The sequence below is a fragment of the Anopheles funestus genome, chromosome 3RL (assembly GCF_943734845.2).
Source record: "Anopheles funestus chromosome 3RL, idAnoFuneDA-416_04, whole genome shotgun sequence".
NCBI classification, from domain to species: Eukaryota; Metazoa; Arthropoda; class Insecta; order Diptera; family Culicidae; genus Anopheles; species Anopheles funestus.
In genome coordinates, this window is record NC_064599.1 from 30,789,226 (window position 1) to 30,814,656 (window position 25,431).

The 25,431-nt window shown below is 41.6% G+C and overlaps 5 protein-coding genes across 11 annotated transcripts; 3 read left to right on the forward strand and 2 right to left on the reverse strand.

The window, feature by feature from the left end:
• Positions 1–1,237: 1,237 nt before the first annotated feature.
• On the forward strand, positions 1,238–14,443 carry LOC125767933 (protein singed wings 2). Of its 2 annotated transcripts, XM_049434907.1 has the most exons (4): positions 1,238–1,571; positions 7,909–8,456; positions 13,210–13,697; positions 13,761–14,443. In XM_049434907.1, the coding sequence occupies exons 1-4, from the start codon at positions 1,414–1,416 to the stop codon at positions 14,148–14,150; spliced, it is 1,584 nt and encodes a 527-aa protein (XP_049290864.1). In that variant the 5' UTR covers positions 1,238–1,413; the 3' UTR covers positions 14,151–14,443. The 2 variants fall into 2 exon arrangements, with proteins under 2 accessions (XP_049290864.1, XP_049290863.1); XM_049434906.1 differs by lacking the exon at positions 1,238–1,571 and having other exon boundaries at positions 6,088–8,456.
• On the reverse strand, positions 14,391–16,145 carry LOC125767935 (probable aminoacyl tRNA synthase complex-interacting multifunctional protein 2). Of its 2 annotated transcripts, none has more exons than XM_049434909.1 (4): positions 15,749–16,145; positions 15,433–15,615; positions 15,132–15,366; positions 14,391–15,051 (listed from the first exon to the last, which is right to left on the reverse strand). In XM_049434909.1, exons 1-4 carry the CDS (start codon positions 15,929–15,931, stop codon positions 14,672–14,674), a joined length of 981 nt encoding a protein of 326 aa, XP_049290866.1. In that variant the 5' UTR covers positions 15,932–16,145; the 3' UTR covers positions 14,391–14,671. The 2 variants fall into 2 exon arrangements, with proteins under 2 accessions (XP_049290866.1, XP_049290867.1); XM_049434910.1 differs by having other exon boundaries at positions 16,010–16,144.
• A 257-nt stretch (positions 16,146–16,402) lies between these two features.
• Positions 16,403–18,631, forward strand: LOC125767934 (NADPH:adrenodoxin oxidoreductase, mitochondrial). Its single transcript, XM_049434908.1, has 6 exons — positions 16,403–16,881; positions 16,954–17,110; positions 17,177–17,392; positions 17,458–17,629; positions 17,702–18,040; positions 18,112–18,631. The coding sequence occupies exons 1-6, from the start codon at positions 16,673–16,675 to the stop codon at positions 18,474–18,476; spliced, it is 1,458 nt and encodes a 485-aa protein (XP_049290865.1). The 5' UTR covers positions 16,403–16,672; the 3' UTR covers positions 18,477–18,631.
• On the reverse strand, positions 18,534–22,401 carry LOC125767936 (UPF0605 protein CG18335-like). 5 transcript variants are annotated; one of them, XM_049434913.1, is made up of 8 exons: positions 22,240–22,401; positions 21,901–22,029; positions 21,634–21,762; positions 20,555–20,693; positions 20,184–20,468; positions 19,915–20,089; positions 18,836–19,076; positions 18,534–18,756 (listed from the first exon to the last, which is right to left on the reverse strand). In XM_049434913.1, the coding sequence occupies exons 3-8, from the start codon at positions 21,687–21,689 to the stop codon at positions 18,696–18,698; spliced, it is 957 nt and encodes a 318-aa protein (XP_049290870.1). In that variant the 5' UTR covers positions 21,690–21,762; positions 21,901–22,029; positions 22,240–22,401; the 3' UTR covers positions 18,534–18,695. The 5 variants fall into 5 exon arrangements, with proteins under 5 accessions (XP_049290870.1, XP_049290869.1, XP_049290868.1 ...); XM_049434912.1 differs by having other exon boundaries at positions 22,215–22,401; XM_049434911.1 differs by having other exon boundaries at positions 22,191–22,401.
• Positions 22,402–22,525: 124 nt separating this feature from the next.
• Positions 22,526–25,243, forward strand: LOC125767938 (uncharacterized). Its single transcript, XM_049434917.1, has 3 exons — positions 22,526–22,617; positions 22,773–24,521; positions 24,618–25,243. The coding sequence occupies exons 2-3, from the start codon at positions 24,504–24,506 to the stop codon at positions 25,059–25,061; spliced, it is 462 nt and encodes a 153-aa protein (XP_049290874.1). The 5' UTR covers positions 22,526–22,617; positions 22,773–24,503; the 3' UTR covers positions 25,062–25,243.
• The last annotated feature ends 188 nt before the right edge of the window (positions 25,244–25,431 follow it).

A 25,431-nucleotide genomic window follows, 5' to 3' on the forward strand; every position in this document is an offset into this window, starting at 1 on the left:
GTCGGATTTTCTTTAGTCATTAAATCCTGTCATCCTGTTGGAACTGTCCTGTGGCCCAGGGTGTGATTTTTTGTGACGATAATTATTTTTTTTTGAACTTATAATCAAAACAATTATTTGTTAAATGAGTAGTACATCATTTAAAAAATAAATAAAACAATCCATTAGGTGTCAGTATTTTTTTGTTGTTGCTTTAAATAAATTCTCACCACAAATCAAATTGCTCAATAACCAATTAAAACCCAATAAAACGAAACCATGAGTCCAACATTAGCCAATCGTGGCTCAAAGTCAACCATTTCTTCCAATACAACCGATTTCTTCCACATTCACCCAAGCAAAAAGCACACAACAGGGGCCTCTAAACAATTAGCATCAATTAACAAAGTCTGTCACAACAACACTGGCATACGAGCAGATGTCAGGGACTACGACTACGTGTAACGGCTAAAGCTGATAAGTAAAATTATATCGCTTTAAAAAAAAGAAGGAAATTTTCTATACACTAACCCTGCTATATTACCCAAGTGGAGTTGAATTGAGTCACCGTCGTCAAAGACAATGCGCCTCCATTATGGTCCGTGTTCTCGCATTGATGTTAAAGTGCTCTTGACACATGTTTTCCACATGCAAATAAGTGTTCATTCATCAACGAGAATAAAATACTCAAAAAACCTAAAATATATTATTAAAAATGTCCGCAGTATAGAAAGGATCCTTTACGACTAGATTCAAATATAAACTCACGGTTATATTAATAAAGCTCTACAAAACCAGACAGTCTCCTGAATGTAGAGAGAGACAAACGAGAGCGAGAGACCCATTACACACGATAAGAGAGATCCAACCCGATGGTGGCACGAATGGTACGCATATCCCAAAATACATAAAAACAAAACTACGTTCGCGACGTTTTATCACGCGCAAATTTTATCAGTCGCGGTTCGCAGCGCGTGGCGTTCGGACACCTACATCACGTTCGCATCTACCTTACGCCTTACTGTATACGTTCGAGTGTGTGTGTGTGTGTTTTTTAGTCCATAAATGTGTATATTTATAAGGCATTTAATATGAGCCCAAGGCGTTGTATGTTCTGAAGCGTGATATGTGCTGAAAATAATCCTCACCTTCCAGAACACTTGTTGTTTGAGTGAAGAACGCGTGAAGTTTTCGGCACTAAACAGGAAAACAAACATTGTTGCTAATAATAGTACAGGCTCCGCAAAAGCAAATAACCGCTAAAAACAGTGCCCTTCCCCACATGTTCAGACATCTGAAACGGCATGCTGTGTGAAACAGATCTTTAAACAGTTTTGGGTCCTCTATTGAGACAGAGTGGAGTTTGTTTTTTTTTATAGAAAAGTAAACGAAGGAAGCGAGTGTAAAAAAAATTAACAGATCCATTCCGTCGCCATGGCAACCATAGCTCGACGTCATACTTCATCTGACAGCTTATCATCTTCTGCTTGGTTCATGTGTAATTCACTATCGGACACTCGGATTACCTCCAGCATCATCAACAACAACAACAACAACCGAGTCATCATATCTTCAGCAGTTGCGGTTGTTTTGTAAGTATAATTTTTATCCCAAATAAATTCCATACCTTTTCCCTGTGATTCCCAACGCTGTAGACCTCATCTTACGCATCTTATAGCCCATCTCCCTGGAGATGGGAAAACCGGTTAAGCTTTCAAAAGTGTGACAACACATGATTCTTACCCTGAAATAAATGTAGCCAGGCATGGCAAGTAAAGCACGAACGAATAAAAGCTACACACAACCCGAAGGACAACGATGCCCATTTGGAGTGAAGATTGGTATTTCGCTCCTGTGTACCATCACAGATCGTTGTTACCTCTTGCGCTACTCCACCCGGTCGCCCGGGTAGAAGACATCTATGTCATGGACTTGTTTCTCGATTCGCAAGCAAGGAAGCATTTGCCGGACCAACAACGATGATTGCATATGCATCACTACATCTGGACGGGAAGAAGCACCCGTAAACATTTGGCTTAATTTATGTTTAAAGTAGCTGTTAGTGTGATAGAGATATTTTTGGAGGTGCTAATTTTCTGACCTGACAAATGTAATCTACCAGTGGGACAGTAAATGTTCAGGAACGCTCGCGCAAATGTTAGCGTTCCGAATAGACAAGATAAAGTTAGCAAAGAAGCCAACACAAGGTGATGTAATTTTTTCTGTACTTATACTTATTCCCAATTCCACGATCCGCCATATTGGGAATGGGTGTTTGTATTTGTGCGTATTTGTGAACGAGTTGTTGAACTTTTCTTTCGTGCTCGATCCAAAATACAACATGGAAAATTCACGTGGGGTTTAATTCAAATATGCAAAACCCTTCCACTCACTACACTCGCAGAAGTTTCAACTGAAATCAGGCTGGAAAGAAAATATCCCAAAACATTTTAAATAGATTACTTATTTACTTACGAGTACACCGTGACCACTCTTTTTTGCGGTATCGATCTACCATAGACCTTTAGCTACCGCAGACGGGAGTTTAAGAAGATAACACAGAATACGAGATGAAAAATGCAGTAGTACAGAAGAAATGTTTAATTTAACGATTGTTATCCAAAATACCTGTTGAAATGATGTCTCTAATTGCTGTACGAAACATCATTATTGGTCACCATTACCAACCCAACAACCCCTGCACTCCTTTGCCTACTTTTCCGCTTTTCTGATGACACTCGTTCGCAGTGACTGACGACTATTAAAGCGATTTCAAAAACCAACAACCCACACAAAAAGCACACCAATGTTTTCGTTCCATTTTATCCACAATGTCACCGAACAAATGAAACATGCTCTCCCTCTCTCTCTCTCTCTCACACACACACTGTCTGCGTGATTGTGTGTACCTTTGTATACGTGTGAGTTTAATAGTGACCCGGCTACTAAGGATCTGATTTAGTGTGTACTACTAATTTCAAAGCAAACAAACCCATACCACCTCCATACTTGTTTACCCAAGAGACATCTGTAAATACAAGCTGTGCTGTGTGCAAACATTTCAACGAGAAACAACGCTTGAGCTTCACTGTCTACGTATTATTTTTATCTAATTAACTTTGGCGCGTACTCCTTTACAAATTGAATCTTGCCATCGAAACATCCCGGTGGGTGTTTGGTGAACTGGTTTTCAGAGGGTGACAGAAAAATCGCATTCAGTATAATACATCAATTAATTTGATCAAAGCACAAGTATATCAATAGTTGATTTGCATGCTTTTTTTGTGCAATTATGCATGGGAAACATTCATTGGACATTCGTGCATTAATATCAATAATATCAATTTAATACGTACTTGCAATATTCCGAATAACCTTAAGTCGTCCTTTGCACAACTCCCACCAATATCAGCATAAAATATTAAACATTTCAAACATTCTTTTATCGATAGGTTTTATCGAGATTACATTTCCAAGCTATACCTCCTAACATGACAAGCAACTGTACCTTCCCGTTGCTAGGCAATGAATCCTTTTCCCCATAGCGAAGATTACTCGTGGAAAGAGGGAAGAAAATCGAGAGCAGATCAAAAGTTTTTACTTCCTGGGAATGTGCGGGGACAATATCTCCACAGTGATATCCAAATACGAAATGGGGGCACACAATATTTCGATACTGTAATTTTGAAACGGTATACTAACCGATCCTAAACGTTCATTGGAAACCCACAGCTTTTAACCCAGAACTCATTTGTTTCCCTTTTTTTTTGGGGTGGCATTTGAAACCCCCCGGCCTTACCCGCATACTTACGGGATGATAAAGGGCACAAAGTTTAGCAAATGCTGTGGGAAGCTACGGAACGGAAGATCCTTCTGGAAAAGTCTGATTTCCGTCCACCTGCTGCTAGTTTGTTCCGCGCTTCCTCCCTTTTTTTTGGTATTGGTTCGTCATATCACCCACCCTACCGAGGGTTTTGAAAAGTTAATCACCTACTACTACTGGGAAGGTTTGCTATCATCTCGAGATGTAAGTAATCCGAAGCATGGCTATGGCTATGTGCTTTGCAGTTCGGCGTTACGTTACAAGCATTTCCGTATTACAACTATGCTACATCGTTGCCAGCTGTGTGTGTGTGTGTGTCTAGCTGTATGTGCGTCTAGTTCACATCCGGTGGAACCACCATGTGCAACCGGTTTCGGTTTCGTTCAACAGATTCCGTGTTCGTCCTTTTTTAGCCCAACAGGGGTAAAATATGCAATACCATTCCAAAAGCATATTCACAACAGAACGGCGATGTAGTGTATGATGTTAGGAACCATGGTTGTGAAAAGATGTAACAGGAAAAACAAGGAATATTGTATATTTGTCGAAAAGTTGGAAACAAGTTTTATGTTAATGTTTACTACAGCCAATGCTGTGTATTTTGGAATGGAATTCGTTTTATATTCCATAATGAAGCATCAAATGAGGTATAATTATCCAAATCCAATTATAATAATCCAGATAAATATATCAAAGCAAAATTCCAAACACTTTAGTCTTTGGTTGGATTTTAAGTTTTTTGTTATTCTACTAAAATGCATTGTATGGAGCTTTTGTGATTATTTTCAGCTAAAAGTTAATCGTATAATAAGGTTTGATAAAGTAGAATTGAGCAATAATTCACATCCCTGAAGATGTGTAATCTACACAGTTTTCGCACATGTTTGTCTTTAATATGTCTCGTGCATTGGCCTGCTGAGCTAAATTCAATTCAATCGCATATTAATTCATTCATCTATTCATAAGCAACCGTATCCAACCGTGAATACATATTACAAGCACAAAACCATAGTATTTTGGTTCCGAGAAAAGGTTATATGTATGTACAATTCGTTCTTGGGAATGGTTTCTTACAATTACGAAGGTCAACATTGATGAATAGATTTAGGCCGAGGATACTCTAAGTTTCACGCTAACTCATGAATAGCGCATTCTAACAAGAAAGATCCCTATTATACTCTTCTTCTTGGTTAGTATCGTTAGCACCGTAAGGGTAAAGAGCTTCCGGCAGAGTCGGAATTTTCGAAAATCCGCCATTGGTTTGTTAAGCAGATAGTTTGGCAGTTATTGCCAATTGTCAAGACCAAAATTGTAGAAGAAAATTAGTAACGCGACAATTAACCTTCGCGGAAGATACTCCTCGGATAATTCTTGTACGAACTATAGAGAGACTGTAGAACGGAAACGTCAAGCATCAATCTTGATTACGATTACTTAACAACCCAACTCAAACTCTACCCACATGCCAAGTGGAGTACCTATTGATTGGTTTACTCGTTTGAACAGTCAAATCATCCGGCGTAGTCAATTCGGGTGTCATTTCATTATGAAGGATCCCGGAATGGATGAAATGATTCATCCAGCATCCAATTTTAAACTTAAAGTTATTCTACAAAATGTTAAATTTCAACATACGACAACATAGCTTGCAGGTTTACACAAACATATATTTAATGAAATTATGATTATGATTATGATATCTGTTAGAGATAGAAGCTGACGAGAGTTAGATTCTGGTATTTTAGGCAAGCACGATTTATTTGTTCTTTTAGGCGCGTGTTTACGTGCGCCAAAATATTAGTCCTTTTCTCTACTCTTCTAGCTTGCTACTGATCTTTGACCTCTCACGCACTGCTCTACTATCCCACACTCACTCTCCCTCGTATCGCTCTCTGCGATCGTGAGTGCTGGGTCCCGCTGACAACAAGTGTCGGAATACAGCGGTACGCATGTATTCCAACAATATCGGTTGCTTAACGTTTTTAACTTATCTGGCATAAAATTTATATAACTTTTAGTACAAAATATCATACAATTTGAATAGATTTCCTTGTTTCTGCACCAATCAGAATTATCTATCAAATCAGTAACGCGGTTGTCACCCAATCCGAAAGGTCCAATCCATCAATGAAATCAATCAAATTTCTCTCCACAGCTTTACCATTTTATTGATCATCATCTATTGACGAAAATGGTAAAATTTTTACCTACGGGAAAAACAGCAAAACCATTAAACAGAAACCTTTGGCCCTGAGTACGGAAAAGGTCACCCACCCCACCCCCCAAAGTATTGTCCGGAATCCATTTTTTGGTTATGCTTTCTGTAGTACTGCTTTTTGTTGGTGCTTGCATAATCCACCACAATCACTTTTCCGGCCTTTGTAGTACTCTCGTTATCTGACTTGCATCGTTAAAGGGAGTTCTCTCTTGAAAACACACAAAAAAACAAAACAAAATGGTACAACTTTTCGGTTACGCAAGAAAACAATCGGACAGCGGCAAAGCTTTTTGAGTGGTCTCAACCAAAAATTTGCGTTACCGATGTACAATTGGTAATGGGGTGTGGGATTTTTTTCCCCCCACTGTAATTCCTTCTTAATCATGATTCGCATTTTGTGATGGTTGTTGTGCACGGTAAACAAAAAATTAATCATCAAATTTGTTCAAACAAGTTGGGCTTCCCCGTGGACGATTAAAAGAATTCAGTTTGTTGATGAAAACATGGGAAGAGGGGGGACGCAGTCCGGCAAATATCACGGGCAAGGCTTCAACACCCCGGCGGGTTCGTAAAACAGCGTTTAACAACAAGGTGCAATCAAGGGCTTAAAAATAAATATCATTAAGGGTTGGTCGGACGAACGGCAACAAACCTAAACGGAAACGTGCACAAAGGTGGGCGAAGGTGCCAGAATGTTATTTTTTCGCGAACTACAAAGAACCCCTTTTTTCCCTCATTTCGAATATTGATTGATGGGTTTCGATGTAAAGCAATTAGTAGTTGCTACAAAAAAAAAATGGAATTCTACCTAACCATTCATTTTAAATTGTTTGAAGCAATGATCAGAAGATAATGGAAATACGGAATATCCATGGAACAAAAAGTGCAATGGATGAATGGAAGAATATTAGCATACTGTAGAGGAAAAAATACATCAAAATAACTCAATATGTTAATCCCGTTTATAATACACCTGACTTAAAAATAACTTGTTCACGAAATGTATGACTCAGAAAAGAGTTTGAGGCTGGCTACCGTGTGTTTGGAACACTTTATCCTCGATTAAATAGTCAGCTCGAAAATTCCAATCATCGATGACCAAGTCTGAATCATTATTGGCATTAGTATCCAAATGAATTTACTTGTAATACGATTTTTTATCAATTTCTTGAATGGATCAGTAGTTCTACTAACTGAAATTGAACCAATCCAGTATAAAGCATTATTTTCTCTTCTTTGAAACATACTTATTGGAACGCAATTGGAACGTCCTAAGGATTTTTTATCCTTATGTCCTTACTGTAGAGGCCGATTCTGGTGATAACTGATGCACAGTTACTAACTTACATTTGTTGTAATGCTGATTTATTTCTAGAATATTCGATATTTCTCCATAATTACTAAATTTATGCCACAGAGGGGCAGCCCGGTGATGTATAAAACGGCACCGGTCTCTACACGACAGAAACGGGTATCGAATCTCATCCCGACCGTATCCCTATAAGTAGGACTGTTCACGAAAGCCAGTAATGGCAGGTTAAGATCGGTTGAAGTTGTAATGTCACAAACGAAAAACTATAGAACCTCCAACAAAGTTAACAGATTTTAAATGTTTAAATGATTTTTTATGGCTCAATTCCGAAAACACTGGCCATGCATTATTATGTCACTTGTTTAGCATGCGTTCAACATTCATCACCAATTCCGGTCTAAAGTTAACGTTTATTGCCTACGCACAGATCTGCTCTGTTCCCTATTCATTGAGCGCAATTGCTAGCGACCCATCGTTCGATTCTCACTTAACATTCATTGATAAACAAAACTGCATACTGTCCCAATTTAAATTCCAACTCCCCCCTTATGTTTCCCCCCCTTCCTGCCATTACAGCATTCTTCTAACGGTTCCGGTCACTGGTCAGCTCCCACTCAGCCTACAGAATCTCGTCGTTGAGAATGTTGCCATCGGTGAGTGCGCTTTCCGACAATCAGCCGCAGGCCAACTGCAAGGCCCGGCCAGTCCGTCCAACCTTAATAGCAACCGTCCCGTGTGTATCTTCACACCGCCAAACCGTACAGTGTGCTTCCGTGGAATTGAAACGAAACGGTTCCAGGCCGGAGGCAAATTTAATCTCACTCGATGGCTGATACTGTGCGATTGGCCACTAAAAACGTTCGATCCACTCATACTGAGTCGGTTGGTGCCGCGTATTGAAAGGTTAGCCATAACGGGGCGAACATTACAGCGGTTGGTACATGATTTTCCGGCCTTGCCGTACCTGCGGATGGTCAACATCACCGGCACCCGATTGAATCATACCGGTGTGAATGCATTCCTCGAACTGGAGCGATTACAGGTGCTCAACCTACGGGGGAACGAACTGGAACAAATACAACCGTACCGGTTCCGCAGCGGTCACGTGGAGGTTTATTTGCAGGGTAAGTGTGTGGATTAGCAGATGAAGAATTCTGCTTTAATGTATCCTTACTGATCCTTATTTTAGTCCTTAAGTTCAGTTTGTTAGAGTGGGGAATACGCAGTATAAGCGTTGCTGGGATTTCGGATTATTACTCTACACTGAAGAGAACCACATGTGCTCTGCTGTGCTTGTACGTCTATATTGGCGGACTGTAATTGTAATTGTAATTTACAAGATTGGGCAATGGTTGCCTCCCTGCATCGTAAATGTCACACCTATCTCGTCGAACTATGGGCTATTGAGGGGTAATAATTGCCTATCTTCAACACTCCTCCTCAATTAGTATTCCTCAACTGTTTTCTATATTAACCCCAAACTACTCGCGAACATATGGTGTTTTACTGCACCTAATGGCTTTGTTAATATATCCGCGTTCATTTGATCCGTAGGACAATACTTTAGTTCAATATCTCCCTGTTGACATAGGTCCCGCACGAAATGATGTCTCGTTTCGATATGCTTGGAGCGCTTGCTAGATTTCTCTGAACGAGCAAACAAAAGACAAGCTTGGTTGTCCCCATTCACTATTGTTGCGTTACGTTGGACTTCTCCTAGATCACCTAGAAGGCGGCGTAACCACAATACCTCTTGGCAGGTCTCTGCCAATGCAACGTACTCTGCTTCCATAGTGGATAGTGTAACATTGCCCTGCTGACGACTTGCCCAGGATACTGCTCCTCCTGAGAAATATACCACGAAACCAGTTGTTGATTTTCGCGTAGAAGAATCTCCCGCCCAGTCCGCATCGGAAAATGCGACTAAATCACTGCAGTCGATTCTATCGTGCTCATTACCTAGCTTTAACATCCAAGATTTGGTACCTTTAAGATATCTAACAGCACGCTTGGCTGCCACCCAATCACTTTCTGTTGGGGCACTAAACTTCCTTCCCAGTATCGTAGCTGTTGTCATAAGATCCGGCCGTGCACAAACGGCTACGTACAATAGTGCTCCCACCACAGATCGGTACTTAGTACTATCTTCTAGTAATTCGCTTTCATTTGCATTTTTCAAATAACCTTGGTCCATTGGTGTTTTTACAGTTTTCGCATCGCTAAGTCCTATCCTGTTCACTAGCTTGTTGATGTAATTGGTTAACCCGATACTGTAAACACCGTTTTCCTTATGAACTTCTAGCCCTAGAAAGAACTTTACATCACCGAGACAAACAATTTCAAAATGTTCTTTCAAGTCCTCATACACTCCTGATATAGTTTTCTTGTTTTCACAACCTACAAGAATATCGTCAACGTATACAATAATATATACCGTTTCACCGTTTCTGTCCCGCGTGAACAAACATGGATCGGCAGAACTTGCAACGAACCCCAGTTCTCCCAGTACACCCGAGAGCTTCTCGTTCCAGCATCGCGCAGATTGTTTCAGTCCGTATATACTCTTTCTCAGCTGACACACTAACTCCTCCTTTCCAGGAACCTCGTATCCGTGGGGCTGACGCATGAAGATCTCTTCATCTATCTCTCCGTAGAGATAAGCAGTACGTACGTCCAGATGCTGCAAATAAAGATTTTTCTTACCAGCTAGCACCAGCAATGTGCGGAGAGTAGTATGCTTCGTGACCGGTGCGTAAACTTCATCGTAATCCTCTCCATATCGTTGGTTGTACCCTTGGGCTACTATCCGTGCTTTGTACCGCACGATCTCGTCCGACTCGTTGCGCTTCTGCTTGTAGACCCATTTACTGCCAAATGCTCGTTTCCCTTCGGGAAGCTGAACTAATTCCCAAGTCTGATTCTGCTTGTGCGATTGGATCTCGCTGTCCATCGCCTGCTTCCACGAATTACGATTTGCACTCGAAATCGCCTCCTTGTAGCATGTTGGCTCCTCTGCCGTGTGCGCTGCAACTCCCACTACGAAGTCGCTCAGCTTACTCGGCAGTTCACCGCGATTTACACGGCTGGAACGTCTTAATGACGTCACGTCACCTTCTCCCAGTTGATCGGTGTTGTCTACTTCCAATGAAGCCGTCAGATCGTCAGCTTCATCAACTTCAGTCGTATCGAAAAATAGACTGTCTTCGCTCGCCTCCTCCGCAACTTCCTCCTCTATGGTTTCGTTTGTTGGGCTCGATGTAATGTAGTTTTCCACAACACTATCCAAAGGAGAATAGCCTTGAGTATCTGATTTCACTGATTCTACAGGCGTTTTCTTTAATTTCCTTTCAGTTGATTTCGCATTGGTCGTAGCACCATCACCCTCCAGGAATTTTGCGTCCCGGCTGATTGTGATTTTATTCGTTTCTGTATCCACGAAACGATATCCTTTGTGCTCATCAGAATATCCAATAAAAATCAACTTTCTCGCCTTACTGTCAAACTTTCCTCTGTTGACACTTGGAATGTGTACGTATGCTGGACAACCATACACCTTAAGATGTCCTAATTCTGGCTTCCTTCCAAACCACTTCTCGTACGGGGTCGTACTTATAGAACGCGTAGGTAATCTGTTCTGTAAGTATGCTGCTGTCATAACCGCTTCACCCCAGTACCGTTTGTCAAGCTCTGCGCCAAGGAGCATCGAGGTTGCCATTTCCTCTAGAGAGCGATTCTTCCTCTCTGCCACACCGTTCTGTTGCGGTGAATGAGCTGTTGTGTATTGTGCCTTTATGCCTTGCTTTGCGTAGAAAATACGTAAATTGTCGTTGACGTACTCGCCTCCACCATCGGATCGTATTATTCTCGGCTTCCGAGCAAAGAGATTTTCCACAAAGCGCACATACTCTTTGATTTTCTCTGCAGCGTCAGACTTCCTCTCTAGCAAGTAAACGATAGTGAAACGTGAAAAATCGTCTATCATAGTCATGACGTACCTTTTCCCTCCTGGCGTTGTTGTCCGCATCGGACCACATAGATCTGTGTGTATTAAATCCAACACCTTTGCCGATTTTATTTCCGATGCCTTTGGAAATGGATTTCTCGCTGATTTACCCTTGATGCAAATTTCACAGGATTCCTGAACACCGCAGTCCACGATTTTCATTCCGGTAGCCAGTGTCTCGTTCAATATTTTCGGGATGACGCATAAATCGCGATGGCCAAATCGACGATGCCACGTGTGCTTGCAATTTGTATTGTGTGTCTTTTTCTCGGCCATTTTGGACACTTCAACTAACCTCAACCCATACAAGCAATCACTGCGTTCACATCTAAGCATTAGCTTATTGTTCGTATCATTGACCTCACACCCATTCGATTTGAAAATCACTGTGTATCCACTGGCAACCATTTTGTCCACTGAAATGAGCCCTGTTGCCAACGTCGGAACATATAGGACGTCTTTTAACGTAATGTTCATGACGCCGCCATTTGCACCAACACAACGCACCATTCCATAACCAATACCGCTTGCTTCGGTAATGTTCCCATCGGCCAAAGCGACGCTAGGACCCTTTTGTTGAACAAGCTTTTCGAAGAATTTCTTATCACTGGTCATGTGGCAACTCGCACCACTATCGATCAGCCACCCATTTGTCTGATATGAGCCAGACAAGAAACACATACTGTTACACTCCGCGCGGGAGCCATTTTGTTTTTGTTCCTTGAAACGACAGTTCCTTTTTAGATGACCCGGCTTACCGCACTTGTAACACACTGTTTTGTGGCTTTGTTTCACGTATCCCTTCATGGCCTTCAGTTCGCTGGTGTTCCCTGATCGATCTTTTCTTCGCTCACTTTCGTCGAGCAACTTCGACTTAACGACTTCCACCGTTAATTCGGAATCCGGGCGACTCTCCAATGCGGTCACCAGCCCACCATATGATTCCGGCAGGCTCCGGTGAATCATTGCGACTCGTAGCTCTGGCTGAAGCACCAGACCCGCTATTGTGAGTTTATCAAATAAACTCTCGATATCCATCAAATGTTTATCCATATCGCCACCCTCGATCAGTTTCATGTCACAGATTTTACTTAGCACCGACACTCGCGACGTTGCAGTCGTCTTCTCGTGAAACGAACGCAATTTGTCCCAAAACTCTTTTGCCAAAGCTATGTCTTTTACCAAATTCACTTGGTTATCCTCGATGCAAAGCCCCATCGTGGCACGCGCCTTGCGGTCGTCCTTGACCCATTTCTCCGGTGGTGACTCCGGTTTTGGATCAGCGATCACATACCATGTTTCTTCACGGATGAGAAGCATTTCCATTCGAAACTTCCATGTGCTGTAGTTCGAATTGTTCAATTTTGCAAACGAGAGTTTGCTGGGTTCCGCCATTTCGTTTCACACACTATGCCGTACAACACACAAAAACCGACGCGCACGTTCCTGTAGCAAAACTAGCCTTTCTTCACTGTACAATCGAACTTTCCCGGGATAATTATATCCGTCTGGGCCCATAACCTGTTAGAGTGGGGAATACGCAGTATAAGCGTTGCTGGGATTTCGGATTATTACTCTACACTGAAGAGAACCACATGTGCTCTGCTGTGCTTGTACGTCTATATTGGCGGACTGTAATTGTAATTGTAATTTACAAGATTGGGCAATGGTTGCCTCCCTGCATCGTAAATGTCACACCTATCTCGTCGAACTATGGGCTATTGAGGGGTAATAATTGCCTATCTTCAACACAGTTCGCGATAAAATAAATTGCTTAGCTCTTTATAGTATAAATTTTCTTCTTAAACGTTTTAAGTAAAAATGTGCATTAAATCAGACAATAATTCATGACAAACAAATAACAATTTCATCAGGTAATTTGTGGAACTGTACCAACGACATGATATGGTTGCTGAAGGAACAATCGCGCCAATACGTGGACAAACCAACGCTGGTGTGCAAAGATTGGAAGTACACGGGACGACCCGTTCTTACCGCGATGGAGTACAAGCGTGTCGTTCGCGAAAGCTGTCTTCACGAAGAAATCTGGAACTGCAGCTGCCACGTGTCCTATCTGCGGTTGAGCGATAACGGGCTTTCCTTCCATCCCATGATCATGGTTAATTGTAGTGATCGAGGATTCTATCAGCTACCACAGTACCTGCCCGGTAACACAACCGTACTGGACATATCGCGCAATAAGCTACAAACAGTTGACAGTTTGACAACGAACGAACACTACCAGAGCGTGCAGGACATTTACCTGGATGAAAATCGGATCACCACGATCGACATTCTGGAGGATACGATATGGTTGGATAATTTCCGCATCCTCAGTTTACGGCGCAACCGTCTGAATCGGGTAAGCAATCGGATTACACAAGCACGGATTGCCGTTTAATTAACAATTGCTCTTTAAACACAGATACGCGTGTACAGCGTTGAGCATGCGATCGAAAGAAACCCGGGCGTGGGTAAGCTCTATCTGTCCAACAATCCGTGGCGCTGCGGGTGTCGCTTTGCGATACGATTCCAGCGATTTTTGCGCAAGCACGAATCGCTGGTGGCGGATTCGCGGAACATTACCTGCTACTTTATCAACGACGACGATGGCCGGAAGCAGTATCTACCGGTGCTGACGGTAACGCCAAATGATATTTGCCGAGCATCGGAGCATAATACCGCTGCATTCTACAATACGCTCAGCATCATTTTCGCATCGCTAATTGTACTGATATTCACGAAGTTGGCGTACGATTACTATCACTACCGGAAGTATGGTAAGCTTCCTTGGTTAATTATGAAGATGCCCTGATGTTTACCGGTGGCATCGCTTTCGCGACAGGAACAAATGTACTTAAGGTAGTGGATGTATTAGTAACAAATCTAAAAAATTGATTGTGATAGTTATGCGGTACGAATCTACGTTAAAAACGACCCAAAGCGAGTAAAAAGAAACAGCACACAAATCAGGGAATCTGGCTGATCTTTCTCAAATTTTCTGTAGTGATAAGAAAAATATTAACTTTTAGCAATAACTATCGATAAGCGTGAATATTTGTAACGATCATTAGCAAATAAAACTGATTACTTTATTATCTGCTGTTATCGGACTGTTTTCTTTTAGGCATACCACGCCATCGCTAATGTGTTTTACCCCTTCTACCCGGTTGTCTACTTTCCTGTGGCATTGTGCTACAGTAGCACGGAAAATCGTAATGCAAATGCAAAGAGAATAAATATCGATTTAAAGGAGATCAACACTCACGAACACAATTCCAGACGGTATTTGTACAGCGAAAGCAGGTGGATGTTGTCAAACGGCACGCATCAATTTTACAGGCCCACCGTAGTTGCCACACGACCCATGCACTTAGCCATATTCGGATTGATATCTTTCGCGATCGTACGCTGCACCTGCTTTACCGCGCTGGTAAACGCAATGTCGCACAGGGACAAGTCAGCACCGCCGAATCCGGAAGCTTTGCCCAATTTCGATCCAAGCGTTCGTAAGATCTGTTGGCGCTGTTTAATGTTTTGCTTGTTGAGGAGCAGATAGCACGCATCCAGGATGGAATCAACCTCAACCACGTTGTCCTGCTGTTCATAGTTGAACTCGCTCGGACCACAGCGCGACAGATAGCGAAGGATGTTCACCTCACCACAAATCGGAACATACGACGTCGGAGATGTAATCATTTCGGTGTACGCTCCAACTAAATGAAAGAAGATGAACATTGTTACTCTCATACAGCATTTTAATGCAGCGATCATTGCTACAATCATTCTTACTTACCGTTCTTCCAAATTAACGTCACTTTGATCTGGGGAAGGTTCGATCCAGTCGATGCGTTGTTCGTTATAGAATTTTGGAAATTTAGTGCTTCGTCGCTCAACTTTGGTACGGTAGAATGGGTGAAACATTCCACATGCAAATTAAGCCTATCCTTCCACAAATTCTTTAGCGCCAGCAAACTGTAAGGAACGTATTCGGGGCTAGCATTCACCACAAAATCTTGCAGATAGGTCACCTAAAACAATTTTTTAAAAACCCTTATTAGCGTTAAGTACTTGCGATTCGACAGTGTCTTCCTTACATTGATGGGTTCTGCCTTCAAATTATCGTTAGACTTCAGCGAACTAGTGGACGGTTGAACAGGTCCTTTAGCATTTAGTTTCAGTTCAGTGCGCAACGACAGAATTTCATTCTTTAGTTCCGCCAGCTGCTGCAGGACACGTTGCTGTCTTTCTGCCAACATTCTTAGCTCGTCGTTTTCTGCCTGCAATGTCAAGATAAGGAACAAACCACCCGAAAAGGTAAAAATAACCATATGCAATTGCGTTTGTGGACGGGAACAGGGTAGGACAATGAAGCATTCTACTAAGGGCAACGGATTTGACATATTACGAAACCTTTTGCAGTAAATTATCAATTTCGATCGACATCGGATCGACGGTAACGCCGGCAATTCCAGTCTTGCTATCGGTGAACGCTTTCGGGTCGAACGAAAACGTACAGACAGGCTTCAGGGTGTACATGCAGGAAGGAACCTCACAGACGACGTTCTGGTCCATCACCGGTTTCAGGTGATACATTTTTGAGCACTGTTGTGGTGATGTTTATACGACCGAATCTAACGCATCTACTTTCTACGCACGCCGCCAGACAATTACCATATCACTCAACCGAGGAAAGGTCGGAGAAAACAGCTATGCTCGAAAAATACTTTTCACTTTCAACTAGTTTTTCATATTCCTTCGCCGCACGCGTGTTGCTGATGCAAACTAAACGCCAAATGGCAACATTTGACAGTTTTGACGTTGGAGCAGGGTTGGCAAACTTCGGCAGGTAACGACAACTGTGGAAGAAAAACGCAGTCAAACAAGAACACTGTTGTTCGATGTTCTAGACGATGTTCTAGAAAAACTTTACAACTTCGAGCTTCTGCAAAAAAACAACATTTTACAGGTTTCGGTTATAACGTAAAACAGTAGATTTTTATCCATTTGATGCTCTGAACATCTATAAAATGCACTGAATTCAAACACCGGTTTTGAGCGTTCAACATTTTTATAGCTCCCTATTTCTCTCTTTCGCGCAAACTTTTCATATGTCAACGGTATGTTTTTAGTTGGACTTGTACGTAAACAAACAAATTGTTCCCGAAACCTTCGTCACACTTTTATGATCCGCTACGCGTATTTTATCAGATAAGAGTTGGTAAAGAGTAAAAAAAATTGCAAATGTCCCCGTTACATTGTAGGTTTTGCTAGTATTTTGTACAAATAATCACTGCTAGTACCTGTTACTTCGCGGTAGAAAGTGTTTTCAAAAGAATGTTTCGTAAAATATTTCCCACGACGTACGTGGTGAAAGTTGCACAAAGATGTATCCACAGAAATGTTAGCATGACAGTAAGGCCACGGATCTGTATCGTAGGTGCTGGCCCAGCTGGTTTCTACACTGCCCAGTACATCCTGAAACATCTGGACAACTCTGATATCGACATTGTAGAGAAACTACCTGTACCTTTTGGATTGGTGAGGTAAACGTATCAGAAACAACGAAAGCATTACATTTCGAGATAATCCCCTATTTCTGGTTTGCATCATTGCAGGTTCGGCGTAGCACCAGACCACCCGGAAGTGAAAAATGTTATCAATACATTTACCAAAACAGCCGAAAACCCTCGTGTACGGTTTCTTGGAAATTTAACATTGGGAAAGGATTTCACACTTCAAGAATTGCGGGAACAATATCACGCCGTGTTGCTTGTAAGGATAAATTGTTTTGTACAAATTTTCTAAATTTTGTTTTTAATGCAATTTCCTTTCTTCCAGACGTATGGAGCAGAACAAGACAATACGTTGAACATTCCAAACGAAACCCTTCAAAACGTACTCTCGGCAAGAGAGTTCGTCGCTTGGTACAATGGCTTGCCCGGTTTTGAGAATCTAAACCCTGACCTTAGCGGTCAATCTATGACCTTATTAGGTCAAGGAAATGTAGCTGTCGACGTAGCACGCATCGTTCTTTCAAGCGTGGACGATTTGAAAGTAAATGACCCAAGTATGGATGAATCACATGCACATGTTCTTATGATCATATTTTTCCCACGTAGAAAACTGATATTACTGAGTATGCCCTAGAAGCACTTTCACGAAGCCGTATCGAAACTGTTCATCTCGTTGGACGAAGAGGTCCTTTGCAGGCAGCGTTCACTATTAAGGAACTGCGGGAAATGTTGAAGCTCTCTAACTGCGTAACGAAATGGAGAGTTGATGATTTCGATCGTAAGCAAAAACGTACCATACTTAAATGCAATACGCTTCTTAAACCATTGTATCGCTTTCTCTCGGTCACAGATGTAGAAGAAACCATACCAAATCTACCTCGTCCTAGGAAGCGCATCACTGAACTGATGGTGAAAAGTTTAACAGAACAACAGCAGAATCAAAGCCCCCACACGGGACGGTGCTTTCAACCAATCTTCTTCCGTTCGCCGGTTAACTTCATTGGCAGCGGTAAGGTTGAAGCTGTAGAGTATGTTGCCAATAAGCTGGTTGATGGTAGAGCACGTCCTACCGATCAGCGGGAAACGATAGCGGCGGATCTTGTGTGCCGCAGCATCGGATACCGTGCCGTGAGCGTGGACAATCATATCAATTTTGATGATCGCAAAGGATGCGTTATCAATGCTGGAGGTAATTTCGGGAAAACAGTGTATTTCACTAGGTACAAAGGTTCTCACATTTTCTTAACAATTTTTATGTAGGGCGTGTCTTGAAACAAAATCTCACCGGAAGTGATCAAACTATTGACGACATCGAGGATAAGTACGAAACTGGCCTGTACGCATCGGGCTGGCTTGCTACCGGACCGACGGGTGTAATTCTTACGACGATGAATAATTCCTTCGGCGTGGCCGATACGGTGTGTCGCGATTTCAATAGCAACACCATACGTCTCAAGGATTCCCGGCCCGGACTGGACCTTACCGGTCGTACCTACGTTAGCTGGAACGGATGGAAAGCCATCGACAATGAGGAAGTTAAAAATGGCCTAGCAAAAGGTAAACCACGAGAAAAGCTTACCTGCGTAAAAACTATGCTGCAGATTGCATCTAATGCAAGCGATTAAGTTCTCGGAGAACGTCGCACAGTTTGTTATTGCTAGTACCTGCCGCATATGTATTCGTTGTTAGGTTTTAGCATCGTTTATTTTTCATAACTTTCCTTGGGAGTGGATCATTCAATCGGTAAAGTTTAACAAATAGAATCATCACTCACTGCGCACATGCGATTGTTGTGGTAGATTTTGTTTTTCCTTCAAAACATATCACCATAATGAATTTCTTTTTCAGCACCTTTTTAGATACTTTTTCGCATCCTTGCTATCGTTGCCGAAGGTTTTCCCAAACCTGTAACATGCAATTATGATCATTAGCACACAGTCTATAATCCATTCCATTTTCCTTAACAGGTGAACCTTATGCTTACCTAAACATAGCTCCCGGTACGTGCCCCTGATAGTTCGGCAGAAGGCCAATCGTTTTGTGATAGATTTCGTTAACCCTCGCCGACGGTTGCGTCGTTCCTGCACCGGCCAATGTTATCGGTTCCCAATCGGTGCTTCGTCGATGATTGTAGCTGTTGGTAAAATCACAGAGCGCTTTCGATGCTAGCGGTACATTCGCTTCGCCGAACCTTGGCCAAAGGAATGGTTTGTGTCCAGTGTATCCTACAGAAAGATAGGAAGATGAGACAAAACGTAAGAACGATGCACTCCAACACAAAATATCGTTTGCTTCACAAACTCGTAGCGTAAGACATCCGGCAAGGCTGTAATTCTATAACTTCTAGCCCAAAAAACCAAAAGTGCGTCCGACGTGTATGATAAAGCAAATGGATTTAAAATGCCTTCACTTGCAATAAGCTAGTCCTAGTCTCAGGATAGTGCCCGAAACAACATAACTGTCATTTCTATCGATCAAACATTCGGAAACATTGAGCTTGCATATTGGGACGTACTTTTTGTGTGCACATCAAAACGCAGCAGAACGTTGCTAAAGTAGGCCAATGCTAATCAACGGCCCGGCGCGTCAGAACTGGTTGAAAGTGAAACCAAAGCCGTCAATCAACGGAAATGCAATGCGAACCCCTACGGAGAAAAGAAGAATGCACCACAATTGGCAGTGTTTTCAACCATTATATCTTATTTTCCATTTATGTTATTTTCAGTGCAATATTATTGAAATTAATTTCAAGGAAATTCTTTCAAAAATTTAATGTTCACGATTGTATTCTGGCGATCAGACCCTTTGTAGTCTGTGATCAGGGGTAATGTTACAGTCAGTCAGTTCTTAACATCGTGTTCAAAATACAAAACATCTATTTATTATTCACCTAAAGCAAATATTCAACAATAGATAGTGGTTATATCAACTTTACCATACAACACAACACTTTACACTAAGGGAAACAGTTTCAATTCGTTAAGCTGGGAAGAAAATGTACAGTTAAATAGTCTAATCCGAAAACACGATTAGCGGTTAGCTATGTACCGTTGTTACCATTACCTAGCTTGATCCACTTTTCCGGATGTTCGTTCGGTAGCGCCATCGGTGGTGTGTCACGGGAAAAGTAAGGTAAACCGGGCAGTGGGGGTAAATTTTCCATCGGTACCTCCTTTACTACGCTGAGCGCATCGGGGCGCACCAATCGTAGTGGAATTTCATAATCATTCAGTCGAAGCTAGAAACGAAACAAAACGCATTATATTGGTAGCAAATGTTTTCTTCCAAACGTATCATGTAGAAAACCCCGCTATAATAAAATCCATCCGTACCATCCGTTCGCCTAGACTTCCTTTGGAAATGGTTGAGATTGGTTGAGCAACACGATGGCGCAACCGTTTCAGCTGCGCCCTCGTTCGCTGACAGTCTCGCTCAAACTCGGATAAACCTTCCGTTGTGGTGACGGCATACCGTTTGCCAAATTTATCCTTCGTTCGCGGTATGTAACCCTCATAACCGGGCATGGGCGTGTGATGGTAGATCGTGTCCCGCTGATCATCATCCTCTCGGCGGCGATCATCTTCGTCCAGCTGGGTAGCTACGGGTTGTCGTTCAATCTGAAGGTGAGATGCGGCACGAAGAAATGATTTGCAGTACATGAACATTGTGTTTCAGATAGCAGAGCAGAACAAAATTCTCTTACCGAATACTCATCGTTTGTTCGATCGGAAAGGATCAGCTTTTCCGAGTGGGCTACCGTCGGATCAATCAGTAAACGATGCGTGAGAGATGAGTACGTATTACCGATACGATACATGTACTGTGGACAGTAGCCTGTGTATCTGTAAAATAAAATATTATTTTTTACTCAAAGCGTTCATAGTTAATGGAGACGCCTGGTCGTTTAATATAAAAAACCCCACAGTAAATCTATCATTCAAATGTTGGAGTATTTTTATCTATAATTGATATCATAAAAATATGATCTATATTTAAAGCTACACTTTATATTGTCTGTATATAAAATACAGCATATTTCATTGGATCGTTTCGCATAAATTCATCCCACTATTGATTATCGGTGCTTCTTCCTCGACTACATTAAACACAGCTGAGCTCAATCGCACAAGGTTCAAGGTGAAACTGCCACTAAACCGCATTTGCCCAATTCATGGCCAAACAGTAATTCGCACCAAAAAGGGGCAAAGTGTGCAAAAAAAAAGCAAAACACAATCGCCCCATCGTTTGATTTTCCTATCGTTTTTCGTACATTGGAAACAAAACTCTGCGGTTCAATAAATTTCACACCATCAAAGCTAACGGTTAACGGTGTGTCTCGCTCCTCAAACCGGGGGAACGTGTTTTTGGTTTTATTTTCTTTTTCATTGACGCATAGCGTGTCAGTTACAGACGGTGGTATGAAAATGGCACCCCATAACGACACGCCAGCGTGGGAAAATTGTCTTGCAACTTTTGTGCTTTTCTTCTTTGCATGGTTTGCGGCAGATGAACTTGGCACAAAAGTGGTACCGAAGTATCGGTTAACACCTGCCTAATAGCGTAGAAAGAAGCAATGTCACGGTGACATGCTGACAGAGACTAGTAAAAATGGGGATGTTTAGGAGAATCTTCTTCTAGGGAAATGGGAATAATTCTTTGAATGCCGTTTATAATTTGTAAGTACAAAAGAGGGTTTTTTTTCTAATTTACAATAATTTATAATATACAATAATCATAAAACTATCCTACACGATACTTAATAAATACGAAAAAAAAACTTACCCCGGCATGAAATGTGGCTGAGGTGTTGAAACACGTCCTATATTTGGCAGCGACATCCTTGCTGTAGTTTAAATATGCTTGCTCGCACTAAAATATTCAATTCAAACCCACCTTCGTGTCGATTCTGTCCTAAAATAATAGTAAAAAAAAAGTTAATATTTAACACCTTTATTGTGCTTGATTTCATTTCCCGCGCTGCAGCTGCATTTGTATACAGCAAAAAGCAAATTAACACCCATCACATCATAATTGGGTCGTTATAATCACCTTTTTTACAGCTGGGTGGGGTGCAGCGGAAATCACAACGAACTAACCGTTCCGTTCCGAAACTTCCGACGTTTTGCACCGACGTCTGTGCAGGAAGTGACGTTAAATTAAGTTCTCACTCTGGGAAACCTGGGTTGGCAAAATGGTAAAAGTTCCACCAAACCGGAAGCACAGGAAAATACAAATGTTGGTGCATAAATTAAGCAAAACCCAAATCACGATATTCACGAACAAAAATTTTACTTATTCCTGCAAGGAACGTGAACGATTTAGGATCGAAAAAGCCTCACCCTCTACACTGGACTGATTTGTACCTACTAATTCCACAAGTAAACGCACTTTCCTATATGCACGGTCGAAGCCTTCTGCGACCGATTCTGGTGTGTTGGTGGATTGAGCTGCCAAAAAAGCGGCAATGCCGAACGAACCCTAGCGCACAACTGTTGGACATGGTAGGCTATGAAGCGTTCGATTGCCTCAGTACCTACAACCGCCGTGTACCTACAACCGTCCCCGATGGCCTTCTTTTCGTTCCGCTACGAATGCTCATTGTAGCACATGGCGGTTTCCCATTGTTTGAACGGTAACGACTTGTTTAGTCGGCTTGGAAAAGCGCACTTGAAGTACCGGCTTGAGCAAAAAAAAAAGGTCCTTTCGAGGAGTTCGAGGAGTGTGGAAGGAGACAAAAATAAACTGGAAGAAAAGGAAAGCACTACGGTATGTGCATTGCAAATGAAACGACCACGCACTACGATGTCTAATAAAATCATCCGCTTTATGTGTTGTGTGGAAGTTTTTGAAGCGAATGGAAGAAAATACATAAACGTTTTTTTTTCTCTTCTTGCTTCTTCTTTTTTTGGGTATAATTTTAGTTTGTCTCTTGAAACCATCGACGAAGGATCGCAACCTCTGTGAACTGAAACCGCAGTATGTCTGCGTCCAATTTCTGCAGTCTGATACTTATCTAATCTCTTCGCTTGCCGCCACAACAATCAAGAGCACAGAAGGTCCCATTTCGTTTGGCGGTCGTTATCCTTGTCCTTGGAACTGAGGAAGCGTCTTAATAAACTGTGCTCATTGAACGCGAAAGGAACTCGCTCCATTCAGTTCAATTCTGTTCCACCGTTAATAGTAATAACGATCAACTATCAGCTGATGATGATGATGCAGAAGAAAAAAAATCGTTGGCCTCTCTCGCCTCGACCTGACCGTGCCTAACCGTGGGCTAAGGGAAAGGGAACGCAAAACTGCAACGCGAAAGGACGCGCCAGTTCATAAATTGTCAATCATTCGGCAAACCTTCGGCATACCTTCCTGCCCCAGGCGGGAAGCTCAAGTGAACGTCGTGATTTATCGATCTACCACCCAAGTGCTCTCGACCCTTAATCAATTTGCAAACGGGGTTTGGCTCCAAACTTCCTTTTTGATCCGTTGAAGAAGAAAGAAAAAAAACGCGATGAAAATAAACGATCTACATGATGGGGTTTTATGTTTTTTTTCTTCTCGCTTTTTGGTGTTTTAATATCCTACTGACATGCACTGGGGATTGAAAGACACAGTCTGCAAGGTATATATTTGATGGTCCTTTTGCGACTCCATCCATTGCAAAACACTGATTACAATCCGATGGATAATAATGATTAAATTTCTTACTTCGATTAAGGAGCTATTGAATTGAATTGCTTCTTCAAATGGAATTTACTTCCCCATAAAGAACTTTCAGCTTTCTTATCTAAACGATACAAATAACCTTGATGTCAGTTATGTTTAATAATTAATATCTTATTTTTAGATTGAAATGTATTTTGACAAAACGATTTTTTTTCCTATTCTGATTGGGTAGGACAAATCCTCAAGGTCTTTTGTGAAATAACGATTCCAATAGTCTTTTTTCCGATACAATATGCCATATTGTAACAAACAATTGGTATAATGAATAAAAATAACAGACGTCAATACAAAGAACGTTGGCAAATCAACGACGAAAAGCGAAGAAAAATATTTATCATACAAATAAAACAAGTACGCCTAGCCGTACAAAGTGCATGTCTTCAATCGTGATCAATTAATTATCCGTCTATCAATATTTTCGTTAAGCTGTATATCGTAACATGGATTTCATTTAGTTACAAAAGTTCCACAAAAAAAAAATCAGCACAATTGCACAGATTACATGCTGCCCAACATTCTGAGTAATCATTTGCAAACCATCCTTATGTGCTAATTAGTTAAAACATATCCACATTGCGTCGCTCAATGCGTTCCAATTGTTTCGTCTAGTTTCCCTACTTACTATCGATGACTAATAGTGTGTAAGAAACCCCGACGATCATCTAGTGGAAGTCATTGCGAGATTCTAAAATTCCAGCGAACATATTCGGGTGACAAATGTTAAAAGGAAATGAATCACATGTTCCCCTGTCTGCTTTACCGGTAGCGTCAAAGGTGTGAATCGAAAGATCGGTCGAGATCAAATAAATACACGATCATACCCGCAGTACAGTGTTAGTCTTTGGCGTTGTGTCGATAGTGAAGGAAGAAGTACGAAGATAAAGTGTTGCTGATATAAACTTAAGTTGGTGATTATTTCGCGAAAGTTCAACATGTTGCATAAAGTTATTGTGAGTTTTTTTTTTGTTTCCAACACGTTTGTGAATGCAGTGCTTTGTGTTGTTTAGTGTTTGCTAATGTGTATTTTTTTTTCTTCATCGCTACAGATCACTCTTTTGGTTTGTGCCGCTACCGTACTAACTGTAGTGTATAGTGCACCAAATCAACTTATTCGAGAAACATCACCGCATGGATATGAAGATCGACACTTAGCTACAAATCTTCCCGCCAACTCATTAACACATACGAACGATCCCGAACGAACGGTGCATAATGGAGACGCATCGCACGATACTCAGCAGAATGAACCATCACGTACCAAACGAGCCATAATCTTTCGGCCACTGTTCGTGTATCGACAGCAGGAAATTAAGAAGCAAAAATTGAAAGCAATGCGTGAACAGCAGCAACAATCGCTACAGCAGAATCAACAGCAGCAACAACACACTGTAGCATCAGCTGCCTGTGCTGCTTGCCAACATTATCAACAGCCCACCTCCAGAAAGCCGGTCAGATATTATGCACAGCAATATCCGTACCAGCGGTGGTAGCAAAAGGATGGTTGTATAAACAATAATTTGACCGTATGCGAAAATCATGACTAACGAGAATCTCATTATCATGCACGTACCAAACACAAGTGGCGTACATGTGGGATGATTGTGTTTGTTATTTATTGTGAGTTCATTTTGCCGCTGTAACTTATTTATTCAATAAAATACGATGTAATCCATTTTTTATATTGTTCTGTGTTTTTATATGGGTTTTAGTAAAATTTCAATAGTGTGTGGAATTTATTATTTTATTGGATTAAATCTAAATAAACTTACAATTCAAGCAGGTTTCTTGAGACTATTGAACTTATCCCGCGTTAATTATGCGTTAATTTAAATTTACCACGTGCGTTTAAGCTAATTGCCA

Excerpts from the sequence above, each read along its gene's own strand:
- LOC125767935 (XM_049434909.1), bottom strand. The coding sequence starts at position 15,931 with ATGTATCACCTGAAACCGGTGATGGACCAGAACGTCGTCTGTGAGGTT. Across the intron at positions 15,367-15,432 it reads TGAAGGCAGAACCCATCAAT|GTGACCTATCTGCAAGATTT; the intron begins GTAAGGAAGACA and ends AAATTGTTTTAG. Across the intron at positions 15,052-15,131 it reads GACGTTAATTTGGAAGAACG|TTGGAGCGTACACCGAAATG; the intron begins GTAAGTAAGAAT and ends TCTTTCATTTAG.
- LOC125767934 (XM_049434908.1), top strand. The coding sequence starts at position 16,673 with ATGTTTCGTAAAATATTTCCCACGACGTACGTGGTGAAAGTTGCACAA. Across the intron at positions 16,882-16,953 it reads GTACCTTTTGGATTGGTGAG|GTTCGGCGTAGCACCAGACC; the intron begins GTAAACGTATCA and ends GCATCATTGCAG. Across the intron at positions 18,041-18,111 it reads ATGCGTTATCAATGCTGGAG|GGCGTGTCTTGAAACAAAAT; the intron begins GTAATTTCGGGA and ends ATTTTTATGTAG.
- LOC125767936 (XM_049434913.1), bottom strand. The coding sequence starts at position 21,689 with ATGTCGCTGCCAAATATAGGACGTGTTTCAACACCTCAGCCACATTTC. Across the intron at positions 20,469-20,554 it reads GAACAAACGATGAGTATTCG|ATTGAACGACAACCCGTAGC; the intron begins GTAAGAGAATTT and ends TCTCACCTTCAG. Across the intron at positions 20,090-20,183 it reads GAAGTCTAGGCGAACGGATG|CTTCGACTGAATGATTATGA; the intron begins GTACGGATGGAT and ends TTTCGTTTCTAG.
- LOC125767933 (XM_049434906.1), top strand. The coding sequence starts at position 7,700 with ATGCGTTCAACATTCATCACCAATTCCGGTCTAAAGTTAACGTTTATT. Across the intron at positions 8,457-13,209 it reads CGTGGAGGTTTATTTGCAGG|GTAATTTGTGGAACTGTACC; the intron begins GTAAGTGTGTGG and ends CAATTTCATCAG. Across the intron at positions 13,698-13,760 it reads GGCGCAACCGTCTGAATCGG|ATACGCGTGTACAGCGTTGA; the intron begins GTAAGCAATCGG and ends CTTTAAACACAG.